The following is a 15,624-nucleotide window of genomic DNA, read 5'->3' on the forward strand; positions in this document are numbered from 1 at the left end:
GAATCATTAAAACAGGGAACTTTGGTTTGATTTTTGCTCGGTTTTGTTTTAAAGAAATTTAGTGACTGTATCTTTGCTTCTCAGAATAAATTTTATTTGATGGGAGAGGCTTTTTATTTTGTTATGTAATTAGAATATATTTTCATTGGTTAGAGTGAATTCAGACTATCCATTTTGATCTTAAATAAAAGACCAGATGTGTTCAAAGGTATCTCTACCTTTGCATATTATTCTTGTGCCTACTTTGAGGATTTACTATAGAAGAAGAGATAAAGGAGTCTTTTCAGCTTCTGCCTAGAGTATTTCAAAAACAAGTAAAAGTTTATTAAATTATGTGTTTTAAGTGAAATTGTTGTTTAAAATGTCTATTTTAGGATAGTGGAGATTATCCACTTACCATGGCTGGTCCTCAGTGGAAGAAGTTCAAATCCAGTTTCTGTGAATTCATTGGCGTATTAGTACGGCAGTGTCAATATAGTATCATATACGATGAGTACATGATGGATACAGTCATTTCACTTCTTACAGGATTGTCTGACTCACAAGTCAGAGCATTTCGACATACAAGCACCCTGGCAGGTCAGTATTCAGAAATCTTTTTGAGCATTTTCTTAGGTTAGAGATGAAAATGGTTTTCATTAAAAGGAATGAAATAATGGTGACAAATTAATTTTATTTATTAAGTAGCCCCTAAGAGGACATTCTCCTCTTTCCTCCAGTCCCAAGAATTATGGAGAATGGAAAGATAGTTTTGGTTCTCTGAAGACATACTATAATTTTCTTGTGATAAACCTACTTGATTCCTATCCACCTCTTCTCCCTTTCTGTGGCATAGTAATCTGTTGGGTCTCGAAATATGTTTTATCAGGGAAGGCATCGACATCAAATTTGGGGAGCAGTGATTTTGGATATGTAGTTCTAAATTACCTGTGTGCATAGTCACTACTAGCATAATCCCTCCCAGTGTGATTGTCCCTACAGGATGATGCTTATTTAACCACATCAGAAAAGTTGATTTTTCTTACGCTTCTGAGTAACTTTAGGCTGAGTCAATTTTTCTGTGATCTTTATATGAAATAAGTTACATTTTTAAGGCTCACATGATTAATTCCAGAACAGTGATTTTTGCTGTTGATGTTGACAAAATGTCCCGGTTTCTCTTTTGTGCTAAAGGTAAAATTGTTCATATAGTGTTATTGAATATGTGCCTTTTGATTTGAGTATGAGTAAATTGACCAGGCATTAATTGTTAAGTATTCTATGCATTAATGATAGAATATTTTGATTTCTACAAAAATTTTTCATTCTCCAAATGTGGGGATATTTTTCCTTTAGAGTATTTCCCTAAAGAATTAAAGCTGTGATTAAAGATGTCCTTTTGCTCAGCCCTCCATTAAAAAAAAATGCGGACAATCTCCCTGTAGGTTTTTCGATTTGAGGTCACAAATTATGAATGTGATTGATCTGTGTACTTAGGTAGCTTTGATGTTAAGAACTTGAATGGTTAAAGTAAATTAAAAACATGTATAATGGGCAAGGTGAGTAATTTTAGATCAGAATGAGAAAATGGTTTGCTGAGGATATACAGTAGCTCAGAGCAGAAGATTGGGAATCTCTTTTAAAGAGAGCTAGTAGCCACAAATTAAGGTTTAGTTTTGTGGTGTTCTGTCATGCAGTGAATCAGGCTTGAGAAGTAGTCTGACATAAGCTAAAAAAAAGCATAATATGTTCAGATACTTCAGTTAATAAGTTTGAAATCACAGGCAGTGAGTCTTGTCTCAGTAGCCAAGAGTTCAATAACAGAAGGTAGAGATCTGGAGAAACTGATACAAAGCACTTTATTGAGTGACATTTTACTGTTTGTACTTTTGACTTTTTATCTTGATCTGTCCTTCATAATTGCATCATTGTCTTTATGATGCTATATAATAAGAGTAAAATTAAAGGAAATCAAATACTGATAAAACTGTCCAACATTTCTACACACTGTACTTTGATAAAAAGCACTTACGGGAAAAAAAAAAAAAGCACTTCCGTTCCCTCCCCCTTCGGTTACTGGATAGCTAAGTGACTGCTGCATTAGTCACAATTCATTTAGAAGGTAAATCATGGTCTCTTGAAAAGGTCGTTGTCGGGGACCTATCATTGAACAGTGGGCATAGTCTAGAGTAATACTATCTAGTTTTGAATCTTATTTTAGCTATGTATATGAACTGTGTAGTTTGAGGCAGATTTCTTAAGCTCCCTGAACTTCAGATTCTTCATGAATGAAATGAGGATAATACTTAACTTTGAGGGCTGTTGTAAGGATTAGGAGTTAATCCATGAGAAATACTTAACATAGGCAACTGACTGACATATAGTAAGTATTCGATACACATTAGCTGTTGTTGTACTATTGTTGTTATTTGTAGCTGCTGTATTTTTCTATTAGAAGTGGAACAGCCCATCTTGTTTTTAATTTTTCTTAAGTAGATCATAACTTGTAAATTTTTCTGTGAGACTAATTTCAACATTTTCCATTTAAAAATAGCTATGAAGTTGATGACAGCTTTGGTGAATGTGGCACTAAATCTTAGCATTAATATGGATAATACACAAAGACAGTATGAGGCAGAACGGAATAAAATGATTGGAAAACGAGCCAATGAGAGGCTAGAACTCCTGCTACAGAAGCGGAAAGAGGTACACTCTTGTGTTGAATGTTTAAGCTGTTAATCTGTGACCAACTTAGTCACCATTAATTATGATATATAACTTTGCTAGTTCATCAGATAAAATCTTTTGAAAAATTTAAACAATATGTTTAAAGTTGTTTATACATCTAACTTATTTTTATTGACTGTCCATGCCAACAGTACCTTCTGTATATATTTCCTTTCTGTGTGAACTAGGATTAAGAGTTGAATGCTTCAAGTAAGGAGTCCTGGGCCAGTTGGACAAGTTGTCTTATGCTTTATTGTTAATCATTTCTACTGTGAATCTCCTAACTCTTCCCTCAATTTATTGTCGGGATCAAATGAGGTTTCACTTACGTAAAATCCCTTTGAAAAATAGGGATAAGCTATTTATGGTGTCATAACCTGTGGTTTTGGTATGTGTGTGTGTTTTTTTTTTTTTTGTAGTGTAAGAGACCCTTGAATAACATTAATGACTGACCACCAAGTTCAACTTTGAATGAGGAAAATGTTTTTTCAGTTCTATGCTAAAACGTAATTAATAAAATCTTTTGGTATTGGCTTTTTTTTTTTTGGCCATGCCATGCAGCTTGTGGGATCTTAGTTTTCTGACAGGGATTGAACCCAGGCCCCAGCAGTGAAAGTGCTGAGTACTAACCACTGTATCACGAGGGGATTCCCTCGATGTTGTGTTTTTTACTTAAATCCCTTCTTCATTGGTAATATAATATTTTGCTATCTGATATTGGGAATGTTTATTTTTATTTTGAATAGGCAAAGTCTGATGTTTCAAAAATATTGCTAATGTAGTTGAGCTAAAATATTTGCCGTGGGATATTTGCCATGGTATTCCATAAATTACTTGATTCTGACATTTTGTGGGGGTGATTGTAGTAACTCTAATTTAAAAGTTGGTTATTTCTGAGATAGCCAATAACTTTTAAAAATGCCCCCTTGCCTAAGAAAAGCCAGAAAAATCTTGCCCACATTTCCCCCATGCCTAAATTCCTCTTCTTTTTCATATATATTTGAACCTTGAACAATATATGTTTGAATTGTGCAGATCCATTTACACATGGATTTTTTTTTTTAGTAGTAAATATTATAGTTCTTATATGATCCATGGTTGGTTGAATCTTTGCTTGTGAAACCTTGTATGTGCAGAAACCGTGGATACAGTGAAACTGCATATACAGAGGGCCACCTATAAGTTTTACTTAGATTTTCAACTGTGCAGAGGGTCAGCAGCCCTAACCCCTGCATTGTTTAAGGATTAACTGTAGTTGAAATAAAGAATTGACCTTTTTGCCCTTTAATTTAGTTAATAAATTGCATTGGATGTGTTATTAGCTGAACATAATGCATAAAATTATGGCCTTACTCTGAACATAGCATGAATGGATATAAAAGGGTTTTGAGTTTAAAATTCTTCTATCATATAAGATATTAATACTTCTAGGTTGGGTTAAGTTTTTAAACATATTGAAAGCCCTCCTGTGCCTTTGGTTGTGCTAATGAATACAAGTGCATGCCCTGTTAGCATTATTTGAAAATGTGAGATTATACTCATGAAAAGAAAAAAAGCGCTTTACGAAACACAGAACATAATTCTGAAAGCTAATTGATACTTAGAGTGTGAAAGATTTTTCTTGTAATTCTCAAGCTCTGAATCAATTTTCTCTTAACTCTAAAGCTCTGAATTGAAAATATATGGAAGTAAATAAGTCATCCAAGATTTGAAATGTTCAGTTGATTATTTCAAGTGAGCCTTGTTTTCCTCAAAAATATTTAGCAAGAAGACAATTTTTTTGCCAAGTTATTTTACTCAACTTTTTTTGTTCTTTGATCAGGCGTTAGATAACATGAGTTAATTTTCAGATGCTAAAGACCAAGATAATGAATCTTTGTTCTTTTTTGATATGAACATATATTTTATTTAATAGATAAGTAATATAATAAACTACTTAAAAGATTTCTTTACATACATTTATGCAATAGAAATATGTGATCATCTGAAAAAATTAGTCAACCAGCTAAACATTAGCAGTGACATTAACAACAGTGTACAAATATTCCAGGTATCAAGGGAGTTTAGCTACCTTTTATGCAACAGCTTTTAGTTTTTCTATGTGGACACTTTTCATTTAGTGAAATTAAAAATTGCATGAAAATATCAAAACTCTGGAGAAACCTACGTTTGTGTTTGTACCAACTTTTACATGTTCTTTTGATTGTTTTCTATTACAATTGCAAAGAAATGATATGTTCTTTTCAGCTTCAAGAAAATCAAGATGAAATAGAAAATATGATGAATGCAATATTTAAGGGAGTGTTTGTACATAGATACCGGTAAGTCAGGACAGTTTTTTCTATGTAATTCTTATTCTCTTCAAGTTTGGTTATTTAGTGGTTTAGGCAATATAAATTTAGTGGTAACAGTGTTAAGAGTAAGATCAGTGTTAGAATCTAAGGTCTTCCACTGATTGGGACACTCTAGGCAAGTTACTTAACTGCTCTGCACTTTATTTTCTATCTGAAAAATGGGGGAATGTTGTGATTGACTTGTAGATGCCCAGAAAATGGAAGCTACTATTGTTACTAGGAGTGAGGGTACAGAACACTTAATTGCTTTTGTATGTACTGTGTTAGCAGAGACTGTACTTTTTGATAACTGATTCTTTGCTCTTCGATTTGAATATCAGTGGGAAAATTTGGGTAGATTTAAGTGAATTGTTGCCCTTACTTTGAATGAGCAGAGGAAAGAAATAGGTGGTCTTACCACCATTTCTGCTGTAACCTGTTCTTTAAATATTGGTGGCATTTTTATTTAATTTTGTCATTTTCTTAATTTGGCAGTTACTACATGAGGTTAATACTTCCTTTGTAGTATCCTTTTGTCTATTCTTATCTTTTTATTTCTACTGTCACCGTTACCATAGTCTATTCCTTCATCATTCTAGAGATTATTGCCGTTGTCTTAAAATGTTCTTTTGTTGAATCATTCCTCTACCCAAAAGCGTTGAATGACTTACCAGTACCTTCAGGCTGAATTGGGAATAATTTAGTATGATGTTCAAATACAAAGTGAGCTTGGCCTCAGTATTAGGTGTAACTAATTCTCACCTGGAAAATACACTGTAACCAGGCTAATGTTCCGACTGTCTTCTGAATACACCATGTCCAGCAGTTGTGAATAAAGGCTAGGGTATGACATGATAGAGAAGGTGGGGGTTGGATTTTGTTTGTAGGTTTATTTAACTTTAAATATTTATTTGGTGATAATTGTACTTCGACAACTAGACTGTAAGCTCTTGGCATTTAGGGGCCATGCTTCAATTCTTGTAAATCCCCAGTAATACTTAAGGTAGTGGTATGTTCATGGTAGGTATGAAGTATTGGCATTGCATAAAGAATCCACAAGTCCTGTGGTATACTGACACTAATATGCATAATTTTCTTTCTTCCATACAGTGATGCAATAGCTGAAATCCGAGCTATTTGCATTGAAGAAATTGGCATTTGGATGAAAATGTATAGTGATGCCTTTCTTAATGACAGTTATTTAAAATACGTTGGGTGGACTATGCATGATAAAGTAAGATATATATAGTGTTTTTCTTTCTACACATAGGCATAGCTGTGTGCTACTCTCATTCATAGTGAATTATCTGCATATACATATAACTGGGAGCACATTCCTGTAGACTTCTCTCCTTTATTCTTTTCTGTCTGTTCCATGAAAATATGGTCTCTATCACATAAAGTACCCTAGAATTTTGAATCTTGGGCACTGATTTAGCCTTCGATCATGAAACAATTTTTGTACTGAAACAATAGGATCATGTAGGTGATGGTGGTTAGTGGTAAAACATTTAGTAGTAAGAAGAATTCTTACTCTGTTAATATATAAGTGCTATGGCATAAATTTCTTTAATTTTGATCCTCTTGATAAACATATATCTTAGCCAGATTATAAATTACCACTTGGCCTCTGACCTTTTTAATTTTTTTTATTAATCTGCCTTTCCCTTAGGCTGTCTCTTCACCTATCCTTGATCTTTGTATATATCCCTTACAAATATTATTTTCTATAAAGGAAAACTTACTGTGAAATATGCTACTATCATCTTTCACAATAGCATTGCTCCGAAAAAATTTTCAAAATATTTTCGTTTGACCTACAGTAATAGTAACCCAAAGGTATTTAGTCTTAAACGAATGTATTGATTCCTGTTTTTGCATTGTCAAGGATGAGAGTTTCTGAAGAAATACCATAGTATAGAACATATTTAAAGTAGAAGATGTATATATCTTGTGTGATCAGGTTGAAAATATGCAAAGTTTTAATGCATTTTCTCCTCTCATTTAATTCAGCAAGGTGAGGTAAGACTCAAATGTCTCACTGCTCTACAAGGACTTTATTATAACAAAGAACTTAATTCCAAACTGGAGCTATTTACCAGTCGGTTCAAGGTTAGTATTACTCTTAAGTATTTAACATTTACCTGTTATTTTCAAGTATTTTTGTCTTGGTTTTCCTTTAAGAATATTTTATTTTTTTCGTCCTTAGGATAGAATTGTTTCTATGACCCTTGACAAAGAATATGATGTTGCAGTACAAGCAATAAAATTACTCACTCTTGTTTTACAGTAAGTATGTATTTACTGCATATTGCTGATGTCTACATATCTTAAAAATACATTAGCGTACTTGGTTTAAATTTATCTATGTCTAAATTTCAATAACTTGGAGTTTTATAGCAAGAAGTTTAGTTTTCTCATGTAAAGTTGAGAACATAGGAAGAGAGGACCATTGAACTAGAAAATTCTAACTGAACTGGGAATTCATGTGTTTGCATTCTCTTGCCTAGTTTTCTTTAGTTGCTCTTGAAATTAAGTTAAACACTCGAGTGTGTTAAATATGTGTATTGTATTTTGTCACACTTTTAGAAATTAGTATTTACTGAAACTTTCTGTAAACAATCTGAATTTAAAAACATTATGTTAAAATTGATGCAATTTTAGGATTGATGCAATTCACTTTTCCCCCTTTTAAAAAGATTGTGGTGATACATGTAACAATTAAACATATTTAAACCATTTAAACATATTTCAGTGTACAGATCAGTGGAATTAAGTACATTCATGTTGCTGTGCAGCCATCATCACCATTATCCATTTCCATATTGTTTTTATCATTTCATACTGATACTCTGTAGAGGACTGCACAGTATGATTTTGCATCGTATTGTCTACTTTTCATCTCTGAATTTGACTATTTTAGGTACCTCATATAAGTGAAAGTACGTAATATTTGACCTTTTATATCAGGCATGTTTTACTTAGCATGATGTCCCAGAGTTCATCCATGTTATGTCATATATCAGAATTTCATTCCTTTTTGACACTCAGTATACCACATTTTATATATTCATCCATCAGTGGACATTTAGGTTTTTAACATGATCCAGATAGTTGCTAAGGGCTTTTTATTTTATTTTTTTATTTTATATTGGGGTATACCCATTTAACGATTGATGTTGTGATAGTTTGAGGTGAACAGGGAAGGGACTCAGCCATACATATACATGTATCCTTTCTCCCCCAAACTCCCCTCCCATCCAGGCTGCCACATAACACTGAGCAGAGTTCCCTCTGCTATTTGGTAGGTCCTTGTTGGTTATCCAGTTTTAAAAACAAAAGTCTGTACATGTCCATCCTGAATTGCCTGTCACAAAGGGCCTTTTAACAACATTCTAATTCTGATACTCATGAGTATCAGTAAGTCATCATGTAAGAGTAGCCAGCAAAATTCTGATAAAAACTAATGAGAGATGACTGCCCACTATGATTTTAAGTCAAAATTGTAAAAGAACATTGACTTTATTATTATTAATACTAATTTTTAAAAATTGAAGTATAATTGATTTACTATATTGTGTTAGTTCAGGAGTATAGCAAAGTGATTCAGTTATACATTTATGTAGTAGGTCCTTGCTGGTTATCTGTTTTATATGTAACTGTGTATGTGTTAATCCCAAACTCCTATTTTATCTCTCCCTCTCCTCACCCTAGTAACTTTTAAGTTTTGGTACTGGTGTGTAAACAGACAGAAATGAGTGACACAGAATAAAGAATAGAGACAAACTTAAATGTACCTAGGAACCTAGTGTAGGGTAAGGGTGGTTTTATATCAAAATAAATGATTTTATGACACTTAGGTTCTATTTGGGAGAAAATTAAATTGGATTCATATTTCATTCCTTATACAGAAATAATTTCAGGATGGATGAAATGTCTAAATGTAAATAAATGAAATCATTAAAAGTGTTAGATGAAAACTGAGAAGATTAAACATTTTAATTTTATATGTAAACTGGCAGTATCTTTCTAAGAATGGCATAAAACCTAGACATTAAAAAAATTACTGTATTTTAACTACATAAAAAACTACAAATATGTATATGCCATAATGTAAACTCAGAAAACAAATGACAGACTGGGCAGAAGATTTGCACTGTAGGAGTCACTTTCAATAAATCAGTAAAAAGAACAGAAACCCAGTAGTAAAAGAGTCAAAAGTTAGGAACCATGTTACTGACAGAAAAGAAAATAAAAAATTAAACATACAAAAAGATGTTTGGTCATACTTAGAGACATGTATATTAAAATGAGACTTTTTTTAACCTACTTTTTTTCAAAGATTAATGTGTTTGGTAATACACTAGTTGCATAAGGCTATGCAGAAACAAACCCATAAACTTTACTGATGGGACTATAAATTGGTATAGCATCTTTGGAGAAAAGTGTGAAAGTGAAGTCGCTCAGTTGTGTCCAACTCTTTGCGACCCCAGGGACTGTAGCCTACCAGCCTCCTCCGTCCATGGAATTCTCCAGGCAAGAGTACTGGAGTGGGTTGCCATTTCCTCTCCAAGGGATCTTCCTGACCCAGGGATTGAATCTGGGTCTCCCACATTGCAGGCAGACACTTTACCATCTGAGCCACCTGGGAAGCCCTGGTGAAAAAAGCTTGGTGGTATTCAAAATTTAAAATGTTCTCATTCTCTAATATAGTACTGTTTGTAATAGAATATTGGAAATATTCTAGATGATTATCAGTAGAGGAAGAATTAATATATAAGATAACAGCTAATGCAAGCGCCTTATAGGGGTTATCTCATTTGATGCAGCAGTCCGTTGTGAGGAGTGTGGTTGTCAACCCCATTTGTATGAAATGGACTATAGTGTAGTTATTAAAATGAAGGCAGCTCTACCTCCTAATTTAAATTGGTAGGTTGAGATTAGCCCTGTTATATATAAAATAGATAATCAATAGACCTACTGTATAGCACAGGGAACTTTGCTCAGTACTCTGTAATAACCTTTATGGGAAAAGGAATCTGAAAAAGAATAAATATGTGTATATGTATAACTAAATCATGTTGCTGCACACTTGAAACTAATGTAACATCCATAGTAAATCAACTATATTCCAATATGAAATAAAAATTAAAAATCAGAAAAAAACAAGGTAGATCTATATACACTGACGTTTTCTGAGAATTCACTTAACTGGGGGGATTTTGAGCAGTCTTAACTATTGCATTTTTCTTTGGGTTTAAAAATTATAAATTATTATATATGCATATGTTATAAAACTGTCCTGAATTAAATAAGAAAATAGTAGTACTCTACTTAATTTCTATAGCTTCTCCCCTCTTCCTCTGTAATACCGTGTGGACACCTTTTTTTGTAGATTCAGCCATGTATATACCTAATAACTGAAACTTGTGTAAACATTCCTTATGGGTTAAAATTAGTGAACTACCTCAAATTTGCTGTAGTTTGATTTGATTCAATATGTGTGTGTATTTATGTGTAGTTATAAAATGGCAAAAAATGGTTTTTCAACAAATGATCCAGTATTATACATTGAGGTAAAGTGCTTTTTTTCATTTTTCCCTCAAAGAAGTAATATTTCCTTAGACATCAGACTTCTGGAAACCTTGTGCACAGCAGAAAACCAAAAAGACTCTGAGCTCTGTCTAATATCCTTAGGCTTTTTTTCCCAGTGGTGGTCCTAGGATTCCAAATTTGCATATAATAGTGGGGGGAAAAAAGGGTAGATTGTTTACCTCACAGCAGACTAAAAGCACATTAGGGGGAAAGAGAGGTGCCAGAGGCTAGAACTTCAAACACAGGGTCTTGGTTTGGAAAACTCAGCAAGGCTTACCCTGGGGTTCTGTGGTTGATGGGCCTAATAATGACTTTGATTTACCAAAATTTGTTAGGTTTACTTGCTTCTCTTAAAGTTAGATCAATAAAACGAGCACTATATTTTAGTGGGTTTTTTTTTTAATGATAAATTGTAATTAAATGTCTTTGGCACTTAAATTTTATTATTTGGAAAAATTCTTTTGCATTGTTTTATATGATGTTTAGTACATGGTGAATGAAGTGTTATTCTTCATCATTGTGAGGTAACTGGGGTGTTAATATATTTTAATGTTGCAAAATTGTATCCTTAATATTGCCATGAAATAACATGCAAAGTGTTTTCTTTGATTATTAACTAAGCTCCAAGTGTCTCAAATGGTAAAGAATCTGCCTGCCAATGTAGGAGACAGAGGCAAGAGACGCCAGTTTGATCCCTGGGTGGGGAAGATCCCTTGGAGGAGGAAATGGCAACCCACTCCAGTATTTTTGCCTGGAGAATTCCATGGACAGAAGAATCTGGTGGGCTACAGTCCATGGGATTCCAGAGTCGGACATGACTGAGCACACACGCACACACTGAGCATGCCACTACTTTATTTTCAATGTTAGTTTATATTATTTTGTCTTCATTTCCCTTTAGCACACTTGTCACATAGTTATTTCTCTTGGTATATATTTCTTTATGCCCGATATTCACCCTAATTTTAGGTCTTACTGGTTGATCTTGGGTGTTCACAAAATACTCAGCTCTTTTGTCAGAGGATGCTTTTACTAATAGATGATAATCAAGTAAGCTTGATTTCCGCTTGAAACAACTTCTTAATGACCATTTTTTAAAACACAAGTTTAAAAGTGAAAATGTACTATTTTTTAATGTATGAGTATGAATTTTTGTACCAGTAAACTTAAAATTACAACATTGTTTTGAAAACTGCTATTGCTTATTTGTTTTCAGGAGTAGTGAAGAAGTTCTTACTGCAGAAGATTGTGAAAATGTCTATCATCTGGTTTATTCAGCTCATCGGCCAGTAGCAGTAGCAGCAGGAGAATTTCTGTACAAAAAGTAAATCTGCATTTCTATTGTTCATTTTCTAAAGTCACTTTAATGGCAGTAATTACTGTGTTATAAAATATATATAAATATGACTCGTTAAAAATTTATTCAGTACAGGTCTTAAGCCTATTTTTATGTATTTTAAAGTTTTTTGAATATAATAAAAGTACTTTGGTAACAGTTTGATATAAGAACCACAAGAACCCTTTAGTCTCTTAACATTTATATTGGCTATTTAACACTTTAGATTAGGTAGTAGCGGTGTGAATATCTGATCACCGAAAATATTCAGCAGATATCATGTAATGGTTTTAAAGAAAACTGAAACATATGGACTAAACTATACCTTTGTAAGATTTTATTAAAATGCTCATTTGAGGTGACAGGTTTATTAAGAGTACATGATACAAAGTATTTATGCTACAATTTTTTATTCATTGTTATCCAGTGATAACTTTTTTGTTGTTTATAAGAATGACCATGATGTCCATAGAAAAAGGCCACTAAGTTCAGACTTTGGGATAATTGTGCAGGAAGGATAGGAGGAAAAGATATGTCATTTTTAAGGAGAAGAATATTTGTAATATATGTGCATAAATGGTATAGGTTAGGTATTGTGTTACTTTTGTAAAAAGAAATAATTACATAACATGCCGTAAGATATTCAAAAAGAAATCATTCAGAAACATTTAGAAGTACCATCAAGTGTGAAATGGAAAAGGTTTATAGCAGTTACTTGGGTATAATGTTGGACAGTACTGTACCTACCTGGCTCCAATTTATTCCTCTGTTAGTTGCTTAAAGATGGAATCCAGACAGGTTTTTTAAATTTCTTAATTAAGAAATATTTTTGTTTGTTTTAAAAGTATTTTGCATTGATCTTAGGCTCTTTAGTCGTCGAGATCCAGAGGAGGATGGAATGATGAAAAGAAGGGGACGACAGGGTCCAAATGCCAACCTTGTTAAGACATTGGTTTTTTTCTTTCTGGAAAGTGAGGTTAGTTGATGTTGTTCATTTTATACTTAGGTTCAAAACAGTTCGGAGATGGGGTTAAAATGATGTAAATCTTAAAATCTTCCAAATATCACCGTAAGTGTTGGATGGATAACATAGAGCTCTACCAATTTGTTAGTAAGATACTCAAATAATATGACATATGTAGTGCTAAGAGCAAGCATAAATTTTGGAGCTAGAAAGACCTGATTACCGATTTGACTTCTCTACTTCATGTTAATATAACCTTGAATCAGTTACTTAACCTTTCTTAAGCCCATTTTCCTTTTAAATGTGTGGATAACAATTTCTTAGATAACACTGAGATAACCCATATAAAACTATTAGCACAGATCTAGCATTTTGTTAGTTCCCAATATTTGGTACCTGTGATGATGATTGTTGTTGTTTTCTAGTATAGAGAATACAGTTGGGTTTTGCATATTGACCTCTTACTGCAGTTTTGCTAAATTCACTTTTAAAGTAAGTTTTTACTAAAATTCTTAGGATTTTCTATAATAAGCAATCAAGTCATTTGCAAGTAGTGATAATTTTACTTTTTCCTTTCCTACATTTTTGCCGTTTGTTTCCCCAGCCTTATTGTACCGGCTAGGACATTGAGTAGAATGTTGAATAGAAATGGTGAGAGAGGATAGATTTGGATTGTTCCTGATCTTAAGGGAAAAGCATCCAGTATTTCAGCATTAATTATGTTTTTAGTTACAGGTGTTGTGTAGCTGCTTATTATATTGAGGATGTTTCCTCCTACCCCTTCTTTTGCTGAGAAGTTTTTTTAAAATTTTATTGAAACATAATTGATTCAGCAAAGTGACTCAGTTTATATACACAGACACACATATATACTTTTCACATTTTTTTCATTATGGTTTATCAAAGGATATTGAATATACTTCCCTGTGCTGTACTAGAACCTTCTTTTTTACCCCTCTTATATATAATGGCTTGCATCTGCTAATCCCAAGCACCAAGTTCTTCTCTTCCCCACCTCTTCCTCTGCCTTGGCAACCACAAGTCTATTCTCTATGTCTGTAAGTCTGTTTTTGTTTTGTAGATAAGTTTGTATCATATTTTAGGTTCTACATATACGTGATACCACATGGTATTTGTCTTTTTCTTTCTGACTTTGCTTAGTATGCTAATCTCTGGGTCCATCCATGTTGTTGCAAATGGCATTGTTTCATTATCTTAACAACTGGACTGCTAGGGAGGTCCCTGTACCAGGGCTTCCATTCATCTGTTGATGGACATTTAATTTGTTTCCATATCTTGGCAATTGAAAATAGTGCTGCTGTGAACATAGGGGTGCATTCATCTTTTCAAATTATAGTTTTCTCTGGGTATATGCCCAGGAGTGGGATTGCTGAATTATATGGCAACTCTATTTTTAGTTTTTTGAGGAACCTCCATACTGTTCTCTATATTGACTGCGCCAATTTACGTTTTCACCAACAATGTAGGAGGGTTCCCTTTTCTCCACATCCTTTTCAGCCTTTTATTATTTGTAGACATGGTCATTCTGACCAGTGTGAAGTGGTACCTCATTATAGTTTTGATTTGCATTTCTCAAATAATTAGCAATGATAAGCTTCTTTTCCTGTGCCTTTTGGCCATCTGTATGTTTTTGGAGAAATGTCTGTTTAGATCGTCTGTCCATTTTTTGATTAGATTTTTTTTTTTTTTTTATATTGAGTTGTATGAGTTGTTTGTATATTCTGTCAATTAAGCCCTTGTCCATCACATTGTTTGCAAATGTTTTCTCCCAGTCATTAGGTTATCTTTTCATTTTGTTTATGCTTTCCTTTGCTATGCAAAAGCTTATAAGTTTGAATAGGTTGCATTTGTTTGTTTTTGTTTTTATTTCTTTTGCCTTGAGAGATTGACCTAAGAACACATTGCTATGATTTATGTCAGAGAATGTTTTCTTCTAGGAGTTTTATGTTGTCCTATCTTATATGTAAGTCTTTAAGCCATTTTGAGTTTATTTCTGTGTGTGGTGAGAGGGTGTGTTCTAGCTTCTTTGGTTTACTTGAGGCTGTCCAGCTTTCCCAACACCACTTGCTGAAGAGACTATCTTTTTTCCATTGTATATGCTATTCTCATTTGTCAAAGATTGATTGTCCATAAGTGTGTGGGTGCTGAGAAGTTTTATCATGAGTGGATGTTGACTTCTGTCCAGTGCTTTTTCTTTATCTTTTATCTTTCATTACATTAATGTGGTAAATTATATTGATTGGTTTTTTGAATGTTGACTCAACCTTGCATTCCTAGGATAACCTAACCTCTATTTAGTTGTGATCTGTTATCCTTTTTATATATTGTTGGTTTCAGTTCACTGATTTTTTGGAGAATGTTTTCTCCATGTTCATGCAGTGTGTTGGTATCTGTGTGTATTTAAATGTCTTTAATGGGTTTTGGTATCATGGTAATGCTTGTCTCCTAAAATGAGTTGGATAGCTGTTCAGTTCAGTTCAGTCAAGTCACTCAGTCGTGTCCGACTCTTTGTGACCCCATGAATCGCAACACACCAGGCCTCCCTGTCCATCACTAGGACAGGGAGTTTACTCAAACTGGAGTAAACTCAAACTCCTGGAGTTTACTCAAACTCATGTCTTTCGAGTTGGTGGTGCCATCCAGCCATCTCATCCTCTGCCCTCCCCTTC

At 33.5% G+C, this 15,624-nt stretch overlaps 1 protein-coding gene across 1 annotated transcript in view; it reads left to right on the forward strand.

The window, feature by feature from the left end:
* The window catches only part of STAG2 (STAG2 cohesin complex component), a 128,717-nt gene that overhangs the window by 66,896 nt on the left and 46,197 nt on the right, over positions 1 to 15,624 (forward strand). Inside the window, exons 7-14 of the mRNA XM_061137110.1 lie at positions 375 to 579; positions 2,534 to 2,685; positions 4,954 to 5,027; positions 6,150 to 6,273; positions 7,053 to 7,151; positions 7,249 to 7,328; positions 11,851 to 11,958; positions 12,835 to 12,946. Coding sequence (XP_060993093.1) covers positions 375 to 579; positions 2,534 to 2,685; positions 4,954 to 5,027; positions 6,150 to 6,273; positions 7,053 to 7,151; positions 7,249 to 7,328; positions 11,851 to 11,958; positions 12,835 to 12,946 — 954 coding nt within the window. The remainder of the gene's footprint in view (positions 1 to 374; positions 580 to 2,533; positions 2,686 to 4,953; positions 5,028 to 6,149; positions 6,274 to 7,052; positions 7,152 to 7,248; positions 7,329 to 11,850; positions 11,959 to 12,834; positions 12,947 to 15,624) is intronic.

This window comes from Dama dama, chromosome X, assembly GCF_033118175.1.
Source record: "Dama dama isolate Ldn47 chromosome X, ASM3311817v1, whole genome shotgun sequence".
In the NCBI taxonomy this organism is placed as follows: domain Eukaryota; kingdom Metazoa; phylum Chordata; class Mammalia; order Artiodactyla; family Cervidae; genus Dama; species Dama dama.